Source organism: Epinephelus moara, chromosome 2, assembly GCF_006386435.1.
Source record: "Epinephelus moara isolate mb chromosome 2, YSFRI_EMoa_1.0, whole genome shotgun sequence".
Classification (NCBI taxonomy): Eukaryota; Metazoa; Chordata; class Actinopteri; order Perciformes; family Serranidae; genus Epinephelus; species Epinephelus moara.
The window spans coordinates 31,874,057-31,886,288 of NC_065507.1; the positions used below are offsets into that span (position 1 = coordinate 31,874,057).

A 12,232-nucleotide genomic window follows, 5' to 3' on the forward strand; every position below is an offset into this window, starting at 1 on the left:
AGTAACCTAGATGAGTTAGAGAAGTTATTTCTTTGCATTAGCCAGGTAAAGTAATATTTTAGTAGTTTTGGGGGATGTACTGGTGCAGCAGCAAGTCTGGGACAAACTGTTATTGACATTTTGATTTAATGCTCACAGCAACAACAAAAATACAACACGTCTCTTTTGTAGCATCCATGTTGTTTCCACAGTCCAACTTAAAGCTCATGCACACGCCAAAGTTGGATGAACAATTTCTAAACTTGATGAATGGGACCACCCAACAAGCACATGAATGCACCATTACTGCCCCATAGTTTCAAATTGTTTCTAGTCGAGCATCACTTAGACATTTATGTTGCACATTTATGCTTTTATCAGGATTTTGGCGCCCCTTGACCTTTCCTCTAGTGCCACCGTTGAGTGAAATGTTGGTCACCTTCCTACACCTATACAGTTATCGACATGGCACAATTCTGACTGTGAAAGTAACAGTTAACTGGGGAGATTATAAGGTCTTGGCAGAGGTCTGTGCTGAGCTGACTGCGTTCTTGCTTGACCTTTAAATCTCCTTATTCAGCCCTCTTCCTCCTATTCCGGCCTACATCGCACTTAGATTATCCCCAGATTTACAAATACATCCCATTATGTTTCTCACACAATGGGTGCGGAGAAAAGTAGCTGGATCTCCTAATTGAATCACCACCTTCGCCAATCTGCATGGATTTGGCTGAGTTCCAAGATTCGTATAAACAGACTGCCATATGTGACTTTTACTTCCTGAAAGGGTTTACACCTGCACTGTATTCTTGGAAATGTTGATTTTGCGTTTGAGCAGCATCACACCATTTTTTAAAGAGATGCAGACATCATGTAGTTATATCCCACAACCCTGCAATAAATGTGAGCTTTCTTAGGCTTATAATATTAAGTTTTTGGTTGTGACTATGACAAAAATCTTTTTACTTCAATAGATAGGGCTTTGAAGAAAGAGATCCGTACAGTTCATTTCAGTATTATATTTGGCAAATGTTTGGGAGTAGAAAAACACAACTGAACTACAAGGGGTGGAAAGTTTAATTAACAGGATTTGTCATTTTTTCCTTCCTTCTCAGATTTACTCTTAAACGTGCCTCCCTAATGAAGCCTCTCAGCAGGGCACTTTTACTTTTAATTTCTTATGAGGGAGGGCTCACAGCATATCAAATTAGCTGGTGTTTCTTAAGAAGTTTCTCTCTAATCCTACACCATCTGCTATCACACAGGCAGGAGCATTTGTTTTGGAAAAAAATTAACTAAGATTTGCAACTTTCGTTCAGCTCTAAATGCTGTGTGTTTGATGATGACGGCGTTTTAAATTCCTGCCTCTAAGAAAACCATCATTGTATGCAAATGTACTTATACTGAAGCACATCATCTGGATTAAATAATGAAGATGTTTCCTTTTTCAAAAAACATAATAAATGGTGTTGCAGAGACAACAGCAGGCCTGTAAAACCAACACTGCAGTTCTATAGCATACTGTAGCCCACAGGCAATAGTGCTGCTAATATGTAAAATATGTTCTGGGAGTGGCGCTATAGAGGAAAGGCTGTTCGATCATTACAAGCACAAGGGTTTATCCGCGTGGGAGCATGAATGTAGTTAGCAAATGTAATTAGTTTGGCAGCTATGGCAACATATCTTCTGTGTAAAGTGGACATTTTAGGGTGGATATCGGGGAAAAAATCTTGTTATGGAGTGTCTAAAATTAAACAGCTTCATCTTCCGGGGAGCTTAACTAAATTTTATTGCAAAACTTTTTGAACTATAGTTTTTTCTTTGGTGTAGTGTTTCAGAAAAAGTAATAGAACGGAAAAGTATTTGTCAGGAAATCTTAGACATTGCACAGACTGCCAGCCAATTTTTTTTTTTTTTATTCATTTATTTTCTTATTTGACATATCAGGATTGTATCCAGATTAATTTTAGGAAGTCTGGACAGTGACAGAAGGAAATCCAATTTTCACAAATCTGACCAAAACCCATCTGGAAGTGGTCTGAAATGCGTCTGAGTCCGGACGCTCTGGCCTCTCAAATTGGATTTCATAGTGTCTTTAACCACAAGACACAACAACATTCAATCCAGAGTGATGGAGGAGCTGAGCAGATCCAAGCTGCTTCTTCTGGATAGATGCCAAAATAAATTGTTTGGAGGGCAAAATGATGGACCTCTATTTCTCATGCTTCAGCAAGGCAAGGCAAGGCAAGGCAAGTTTATTTGTATAGCACAATTCAACACAAGGTAATTCAAAGTGCTTTACAGAGACATTAAAAGTCTCAAAAAAAAGACACAATTTAAAACAATAAAAACAGTCAATTAAAAAGGGAAATAGAAATTGAGATAAAATACAGTAACAGTAATACATTGCATCTAAGAGCACTGCAACATCCCCAGTGTTGCTTTGTAGTAAATATTGCTTCGTTACCAGACAGCAGCCCATGCAGATAGGTTAGTGATGTCTAGACACAAAAATCTGATCTGATTACTTGCAGATAACAGTGCGGGGTGTCTGTTTTCAAGATCTGATTTGAGAAACAAATCAGATTTGCCTGCAGCCTTTCAGGGACCTTGAACTCTTGACCAAAGTATTGGATTAATTGGCTAACTATCTGATTTTATTGTCTGGGAACTAGTGGAGCAAAAAGGGGATATAACAGATGATGAATAAGTTGTTGATGGTACGATGAGGGTGATTTAAAAAATCAGATGAAAAAAGGAATGATTCCTTTATGTCCTGCAAAGCTCAACAGCACAACACATTGTGCACTGTGGCTTCCAGACAACACAGCTGGTTTTAGAGGTCAAAAGACAACTTCAATTATAACTTCAATAATTACTGGACTGGTGCAATACAATGCTGGATGTTGACTCTCTCCGCAAAGCTGCTCCTTTAATCCCTCTGTTCACAGTCTTCAGCGGAACATGGCACACTTCCCTAATTCTCATTCTCTGCCATCCCTGCCGCTGCCGGGGGGGACCAGCGGGCCGAAAATCCAAACATCACAGAAAACCTCCTACAGCAAACACAAATTAGCTAGCTGTATCAGATGTCCCAACAGTTATATTTTTACATTTATATACAAAAAACACAGAATGTCTTGTACCACAGCAGAGATAGGGAATAACTCAACTGATATCTCACTCAGCAGCTTAGAGAATGATCTTATCTGGAGAATGTTTCATTACCACAGAAGGTTCCACATCACACGCAAGCTTTCAATTATACTATGAGACTATTAACCAGACATACATTGGGAGGAAATTATGAATGGAGCACACTTAATTAAAGTGTATTGAGAAAAATTGCAGGCAAAATTGAATTAGGGTGAAACCACAATTATGGTTTTTAATTCAATCTCTGGTTCAAAAAAAGACAATTCCCTAGAACTTAAAGATTCAGTGTGCAGGATTTAGAAGGATATATCAGCAGAAATGGAATATCATATAATACTATTTTTAGTGTATAATCACATGGAAATAAGAATCATTGTGTTTTTGTTACCTCAGAATAAACTGTTAATATCTACATTTACTGATTTGTAATGTGAAACTGCTTTATTCAGTGATTTTACCAGTTTAAATCACCTGGTCCATTTGTTTTGGAGAGGACAGACCTCTGCAGATAATTTGTCTCTGGGTAAAATGAACAATGAATGATTTCTAACTGGAAGAAGTCTCAGCTGGTTGTAGCCCTCACTGCTAGACACCACTAAAGCCCCGTTTCCACCAAACACTTTTGGTATGGTACCTTTGGAACCAAAAGTAACCCTTCAGACATGGTATCTAGACCCAAATGTTTCCACCGCAAACAGTACTATTAAATGTGGGAGGGGTTGCTCTGTCCAGCACTCCAGTATTTCCTCATTACCTGTGACACAGAAGGAAGTCTGCACCTCATTTATCGTCCACAGAATGAGGCTGCACACTGGAATTTTCAGAACAAAATAGAACAGGCTGCAGTGAGAGTCTTTTTTGATAGAATATTTGAAAATAGTGGGTTTGTGCATTTAGTCCTTCTCAGGCAAGCTCAGGTGTTTAGCGTTGCCTGAGCCCACAGGAACAACGCTCCACGATACTTTCTTTTTCTCCGAGTGAGGATAAGAATATATGCCATTCCCCTAACCCGTTCAGTATTAATAAAAAAAAAACGCTTGAAGATTCACTCATTACCAAAAGTGTATGTCATATAAAAATTAAAGTAATAGTCAAAGTTGTCACAGTGACATTTAAGGTGTGCTGATTGATTGATGTCGTCAACTGATGTATTGCGTTAACGTTCCACCTTAAAAGTCGCCAGCACTTGGCCCAGTGAATTACGTTATTCTTTTTCTCTGACTACAGCTGCTGCAAGAGGCAGCAAAACATCCTTTGGTTTTATAGTTCCAGTTAACTAATATATGTGAGACTTGTCACGGTATGAACAGTGGTTACATGAGCCTCAAAACCAGCCACAACTCATCCCTGAGCAGAATGACCGTCCGCTATTGACCAATCAACAGACTGCATCGCACCTGTGGTGTCATCAACAGCTCCTCCCACAAGTCATCAACAGCCCCTCCCATTGTGGAAGGCCGCCTCGGTCTGTTTAAACTAAAAGGGTTCCACCAATATGACTACCCTAGGATGTGGAAAATTGGGCACCTCGGATCAACTCGCCAATCCACCTCTGTGTGTATAAACGCTTGCAGCTTGCCGGCAAAACAGCCCAACATTCGCGGAAAATCTGGCTGTGTAAAAGGGGCTGTAGTGGAAACAGAAAAAAAGCGCACCGAACTGAACTGTACTGTACTGCTCGGTGGAAACTGGGCTTAAATCCCCCCAAATCTTATACACTGTTCCTTTACTTGCACAGACACACTGCATTACTTCCTAATGTGTTACAAGTTGACTCCTGCCTTGATGTCACAATCCCTGAGAACTTCTCCCATTACATTTTACCACTTTAGTGCCATTTACAGTGTCAACTGTTAAAAAAACTAAACAGCTGTAATCCAAAAACTGTGTGATTTAACAATTTTGGTAAATGCAACTCAGTCCTTCTTCAAACATCAAATGCAAGACAGAAAATTACAGGTTGCACAGAAAGTCTCTTAGTGTATGATATTACAGTTTACCTCTTACCGCAGCAGCAGCGTCTGTTTGAGGACCCTACTCTTCCGGCAATTTCAGGATGAGTGTTAAACTGTGACCTGCCTGGAAAGCAGTCACAGCTCAGCTCTCAATCACAGAGCAAATCCTTCAACAACAATGCCACGAAACAATTTAATACTTGACTAAAAGCTAAAGGACATTTGTGGATAGATAAAGACAGAAGTAGTATCAACCGATACTTGCTAAAAATATCATATTTAAGGGTTTCTTTTGAGGTATATGGTTCAGGTTTCAGAGAGAGTGTCCTCCAAATGAAAAGGAGTGAGAAACTTTACATACCATGTACGAATCATGTCCCCTGAATCTCTATTGGACTGTAAACTATTAGTAAAATATTTATCGCAACAGCATTACCTTATAAATAAAGTATATGTGCATGTGTCCTTCATCTTCCAGTTCCTGCCGCCCTGACAGTAAGCTTCCCTCCTGTTGGAGTGTCCTTGGAGCAGAAATGTTGAATCCCTCAGCTTCAGGGTTGCTGTTAGATTATGGGTGTTGCTAACCCTATCAAGCAAAGAAGTTTATTAAATTTCAGAGTAGTGCCACTCCTAAAGCCTCAAGCTTATACCGATCTGACTCTTTCCCCTTCGAAGACACAAAGAAGCATGAAAAAAATGAGGTGTTCAAACAGATTCATATAGAACAGACACTGACACTGCCTGTATATTGAAATTAGCAAAAAGAATATTTAATGCTAATAGTGATTAATAGCAGCCCAAGCTTCATACACCACAGCCTAATTAAAATATTTTTTTTTTATTGTACAAAACCCATTTTGAAGTACTCTGAGCTGTGGAACTGACTCGTTGTTGATCTCCAGCAGAATACATTAGCCCTAAAATCATCTAACACTACTGTAGATAACTAAAAAGTGCAGTATATCCCAGTATGCACTCACGTGCACATTCACACAGACACTGACATTAACCCAGGGGGAGTTCATGTTTTAATTGCTGACACTATAGCTTCTGGCTCTCTGAACCAAATGGGTCCCCTTGCAGGATACATAATCCATTATCATAAATCAGATGCTCCAACACAGACAGGTGCTGCATGAATAATTAAAGGTCGGTACATTAGCACTTGTGTGGAGGTATGTGTTTGAGCCGACGTCATTGAACAGGCTAAAAGCACCGCAAAACCCCTCCATCCACATTAAACAGCTTAATGCTTTGCACTACAGACGGAAATGATGTACAAGTTAGAAAGGGGAGACCAACCTCACCATCCTCCCACTCCGAATGTAACCAAAACAGAGAGGTCTGAAAGAAGAGGAGTATCCACGGGATAGACACTGCTTGGAGCAGTGTTCGTCCTCTGTTTCTCTGTGTGGTCCTATCTCTTGTGGTTGAGCTAGTACCCTTGTCTGAACCTGAGCGGGTGAGCCAGGTTACTCTGACTCTGTAATGGAGAGTCCAGGGAGCTGGAGGCAGAGCAAGCAAAAGGTCTGCTCAAGCAAGCAGGTTTTAGGACTACAGATCTCCATTCTAACATTAATTACACTTGAGGCAAATTCATTTGGATTTCTGCCCAGTGAGAGATAAGCTTTTACTGCAGACAAGGCAAGAGAGGAGCCCGAGAGGAAGGAGAGATACTCTTGATGCTGCCCTATTTGGCTCTGCAGTGGTTCTTTTATCACAGAAAGTTTTGTGGCCTCTAATGCCACGTGTGTGGAATTCAATCAACTCATACTTTACATAACACTTGGGAAAGGCCTCTCAAAGTGCACAGCTGTCTGATAGACCAGCGACATTTAACAATTACAGATAAAATATTGAATAATTAATGTGGGAATTTGATGCTTTTTTCTTTCTGCTAATTGAATGTCTTGGGATCCTGGACTCTTCGTCAGACAATGCAAGCAATTTGAAGATGTCACCTTAGGCTTCAGGAAATACTGTATAGACTGAATCACTGTGACGTAGACAACTGGCGATTGATTCCAGTCGGCAAACCTGTTAATTTCTGTTGTCATTTTCAGCTTTCAAGAATTACAGATATATCATTTAACAACATTTCTGCAGTGCTTATTTTATGTTCTGTGTTGCTTTGCTACCGTCTATGATAAACCAAATCTACTGGCACAGAGGCTAAGAGATGTACTGCTGTGGACAGGGGCAGCAGCAAAAAAGTATTTTAGCCACCTAATAAAAAAAATAAATAAAAATCAATGTTTCAGTTCAGAGGTGCAGTGTGTAGAATTTAGGGGGATATATTGGCAGAAATGGAATATAATATATTAAGTATGTTTTCTTGAGTATGTAATCACCTGAAAAAAAGGAATGTTGTGTTTTCTTTGCCTTAGAATGAGCTGTTAATATCTATACAGAGGGCAGGTTCTCGTCTACCGAGACCACCGTGTTGCCCCGGCATGTTTCCACAGTAGTCCAGAATGAACAAACCAAACACTGACTCTAGATCTAGTGCCATTCGCCTTGGATAATCTGATTTTTTTAATATATTTTTTAAACATAACCCTGCTTTGGTGGCACAGTGATGCAGTGGTTAGCATTGTCTCCTCACAGCTAGAGGGTTCTTGGTTTGAACCCAGGGGTGGGGGAGCCCTTCTGTGCAGAGCTTGCATGCTCTCCCTATGTCCGCGTGGGTTTTCTGCGGGTACTCCACCTTCCTCCCACAGTCCAAAGACGTGCAGGTTAATTGGTGACTCTAAATTGCCCGTAGGTGTGAATGTGAGTGAACCCCGACAGGATAAGCGGTTACGGAAAATGAATGAATGAATAACCCTTCTTTATTCCACGTTTTTACCTTTTTAATTGACCTGAACGAGAGGAGAGGAAAACATCTTTTGGCTCTCAGTATAAACCCAACAAACATCTGGATCTTTTGCTGTCAGAGAAAAAGTTGAGCACATATTAGCTGGTGCTAGGCTAATGGCCAGTCTCCAACATGCCAAACAGCATCGGAGAAACACTGATTTGTAACATCCGCTTTAATTTACCCGATCTGTTTGTTTAAGAGAGGAAGTGGCCTCTGTGGATAATTCGGCTCACGGTAAAAACCTCCTGAACCCTGTGGATCAGAAAAAAAGGGGAGCACCCATTAAGCTGTCAGAGAAAAAAGGTGAACACAAATTAACTGGTGCTTGTCACAGACAGGCCAAACAGCATCAGGGAACCATTTATTTGTAATGTGAAACTGCTTTATTCAGTGTTTCACCTGTTTTAATCACCTGAGCCGCTTGATTTGGAGAGGAAGAGATCTCTGCGGATAAATCACCACACTGAAGGAATTCTAATCAGGAGAAGATCCAGCCGGTTCCAATCTGCAATCCTCACAGCTAGACACCACTAAATCTCCCTAAATCTTACACAACGTTCCTTTAAATGTACGCTGTATTTGGAATTTTTCTCCACTTAACATTCGCGCAACACACTCACTGATCTATGCAGAGGTAGACCAGCAACTCCTGTGTTCTGTGAAGTAAAATGAGTGTTTTTGTCAATGGAGTCTGGTGGCTGTGAGATAACTGTCTCAGTTCCCTGTCAAAAAGGGCGTCTGACAGCAGAGAAAATATTCTAAATATAGCGTACACCTAAACTGATATTGATTTTTTGGGGGGACTCTTTATAGGTGGCTAAAATCTGACCAACTGAGGTAGCATTGGCTCAGCCTTGTCTTATTTTATGTACCGTAAAACTCAGAATATAAGTCGCACTGGCATATAAGTCGCAGTCTATTTTTTAAGGTCTCAAACAGGGAAAACAAGGTTTTATATTACTATTTGTTAATAAAAACGTTNCTCTCCCCTCGCTGGAAGCGTCGGACCTCCCGCCTCTTATTTCTCCCTCTCCCCTCGCTGGAAGCGTCGGACCTCCCGCCTCCCACTCCCGCCTCCCGTCTCCCGCTCCCGTCTCAAACACGGAGGTCTCCCTCTCCGCAGCTGAGCACCCACGGCGCACACCCGGCCTGTTAAATAGCCTGTAACCACTGTGTGACACAAACTCAGTGCTTTGGTCATTAAATAATGTCGGGCTTGGTTCGGGTTCGGACAGAACAAACGCACAAACACACGGAAAACCGGACATTATCATCAGTTTATAAAAGACCCCCGGACGCCCCGGATGGGACGTGAAAAGTGGACATGTCCGGGCAAAAGAGGACGTTTGGTCAGCCTAACGTAGCGCCATCTTGTGGGTCAAATGACCTATGTCAGCATTTATCTTGGTCTATAGATCGCACCGGTCTATAACCTGCACCCAACTTTTTAGATGAAAAAAAAGGGAAAAAAGTGCGACTTATACACCAAGTTTTACGGTACATCATGTGGGGGTTTTCTACCCTGAAGTTACTGTAGACAAACATTGTGATTCAGTCTAAAGGCAAAATCATGACCTGGTTCATTATAAAATAATCAACAGTCTGATTCATAGTAGTATTAGTATTTGTAGCCCTAGGACATTGTCAGAAACATTTTTGAAAGTTAGAAAATACAGACAACAAGCATTTAAAAAATATACATCACATTTATTTGTACTGACACCAAGAGTCCGTACAGAGTTGTCTTTGTCTATTGATGTGTTCGGGCACTACAGGTGGGAACCTGTTTCCTATCTCCATACATCCAACAGTCAACAAACTGTATCACCAAGCATTGCTTAATCACTACCAAAAACAGAGAGTTTGACATAGCTGACACACACCACGGTGTTTTTCTCTAAAGGTAACACAATGTACAAAAAGCAAGTCTGGAAATAGTAAGATTCTTGGTTCCATAAAAAACTTTTTTTCTCCTCAATGTGTGAATAAGAAAACAATGCACTTATCTCTACTGAGCTTCTGCTGCATTGCTTGTTAGGCAGCCAAGGGGTAAATTGATGCAGATAAGTAATGAAAAGAAACAGGCCGGCTGATCCCTGTATTACTACCACAGCAGCTTTCGAGGAATTGTTCATGCTCTGTAGAACCCCAGAGCTGTAGGAGCCGTCTGGAAGTGGTTAGATTCCAGTCAATGAGAGGAACACATGATGTTAAAGGAAATGATTAAACAAATCTTTCCACACAATGTACACTACAGTACAACACTATTGTGATGTTGGAAAGAACTGTGCAAATCAAATGTCCAGGGCTTCAGAAGAATCAGGGAACTCAAAAGGATGAACTCTGAAGAGCCGCATGGTAACTGGCAGACTCAACCCCCTTTGGCAGGCCTCGGGCCCTTTGGGATGGGTAAGGCCGAAGCAAGCAGGCAGTCAGAGGGAATAAGGGAGCGGAAGACTGGTGGCTCCCTCCATGAAAATGAGGATGGCACACTGGCCTCACCAGGAAGCTGAAGGCACCAGAAGAACCAGGAGCAGTGCTGTCCATGTTAGGCTCTGTGGCAGGCAGTGCACTGAGCACTGGTTGCTTTTTGCTCGAACACCTAAGGGAAGAGAAGGGGAACAGTCAATACTGATAAAAACAAAGATGCTAAACAAAATCACGGACCTGCATTCAATTTTAATGCTGAATAACTTCATTGATCTTTTGAACGGATTGTACCAGAGGAGATCGGAGGTGGGAAGACATTTTTCGCTGAAGAAAGCAAGGACAGTGAAGGAAAACAGAGACAATGAAGAAAACAACAACCCATTGCCCCGAGAAGCTGGCTGGTAATGTCACACACAGGACTGCAAACTTTCTGTTCGTCCTGTTGCTTGGAAGTTAATTGGCTGTGCAAGAGTAGGAAGGTTTGTGTGGGTGAGGTAATTAAAACAGTATTAGCCAAAGAAAACTTGGCTCGCACAACAGCTGCGGTGACTCAATTAAGGGCAGAACATAAGATCACTACAAAGAGAAAATAGCCCGTGCATAGCGATTGGATCTCAGAGGTCATGCGATGGAGCGTATGGCTGAGAGGGTACAACTAACTAGCTTCGAGCTTACCAGAGGAGGTGACCACTCGAACTTGGGAGCTGACCGCTCCCTCTCCCCCTTCGCTGAGGGCGCGTACCTCAATGATATAGGTGCCTCCCTCTGGCAGTGAGAGCATGGTGGAAGGGTTAATGGTTCTTGTCACCTGGTTGTGGCTTCTGCTCTCCTGTTTGACTAACACCTGCAGGACATTAAATAGATGGTAAAAATCACACTATGATTTCCCTTTGTCCTTTAACAGTAACAGAGTCATAAAATGAGTTATTTTTGGTTTCCAGGAATCCAGAAGTTAAAGTCCTGTTTTATTTTTCTGCATAAACAATGTTAGGCAAGGTCAGCAACTAAATATCTGGTTCTTTAAAGGGACAGTTCACCCCAAAATCACTCTCTTACCTGTAGTGCTATTTATCAGTCTAGATCAATCTCGTTTGGTTGTGAGTTGCCGAATGTTGGAGATATCAGCCGTAGGGATGTCTGTCCTCTCTCAAATATAATGGGACTAGGAGGCACTTGGCTTGTGGTGCTCAAAGCACCAAAAAATGCATTTGTAGAAATCAACAGCGATGTCTCTCTCCAGAAATCATGACCCGCTTACTCAAGATAATCCAAAGACCATGTTGTGAGCAGATTCATGTGGGAACTATTTTCTTTGTACCAAACTACATCCCCGAACCGAATCACCACGCTCAAAGAAAGTGTGCATCTACTCATGGATGACAGGCTCGTGCTTGTGACAGTGTGAAATGTAAACATAAATGGCCTCCTACCCAGCTTGATGAGCTAGCAGTAGATGCACACTTCCTTCTGCACTGTGATAGGATTCAGTAGAAACAAAGTAGTTCTTACATTAAACTGCTCACAACAAAGTCTGTGAATTAGCTTGAGTAACTGGGTCATGATTTCCAAAAAGGGACACTGCTGTTAAGTTTTTCAAAAGTATCTTTTTGGTGCTTTGAGCACCGCAAGCCGAGTGCCATCTAGTTCCATTATACTGGTGAAAAGGCAGACATCTTTACATCCGATAGTCTCGCCACCAGACAATCAGAGATCTCCGCCTTCTGATAGTCTGGGGACACTCCTTTCTAAAGTGTGTTTAACACACCGGCGAAAACGGCCGGCAACAAAGCAACGCCTCTTGCATTTTTGAAAAGGACACGCCCTCCCGGAAATGTGCGCTCCCCCTTTTCTC

General features: G+C 41.6%; 1 protein-coding gene across 1 annotated transcript in view; it reads right to left on the reverse strand.

Annotated features, from left to right (window-relative positions):
• Nucleotides 1-9,608: 9,608 nt before the first annotated feature.
• The window catches only part of cntn5 (contactin 5), a 137,151-nt gene continuing 134,527 nt past the window's right edge, over nt 9,609-12,232 (reverse strand). The window contains exons 23-24 of the mRNA XM_050064823.1: nt 11,056-11,224; nt 9,609-10,552 (exon numbers count right to left, since the gene is read on the reverse strand). Of these exons, the coding sequence (XP_049920780.1) occupies nt 10,449-10,552; nt 11,056-11,224 (273 nt within the window). The 3' untranslated portion in view covers nt 9,609-10,448. The remainder of the gene's footprint in view (nt 10,553-11,055; nt 11,225-12,232) is intronic.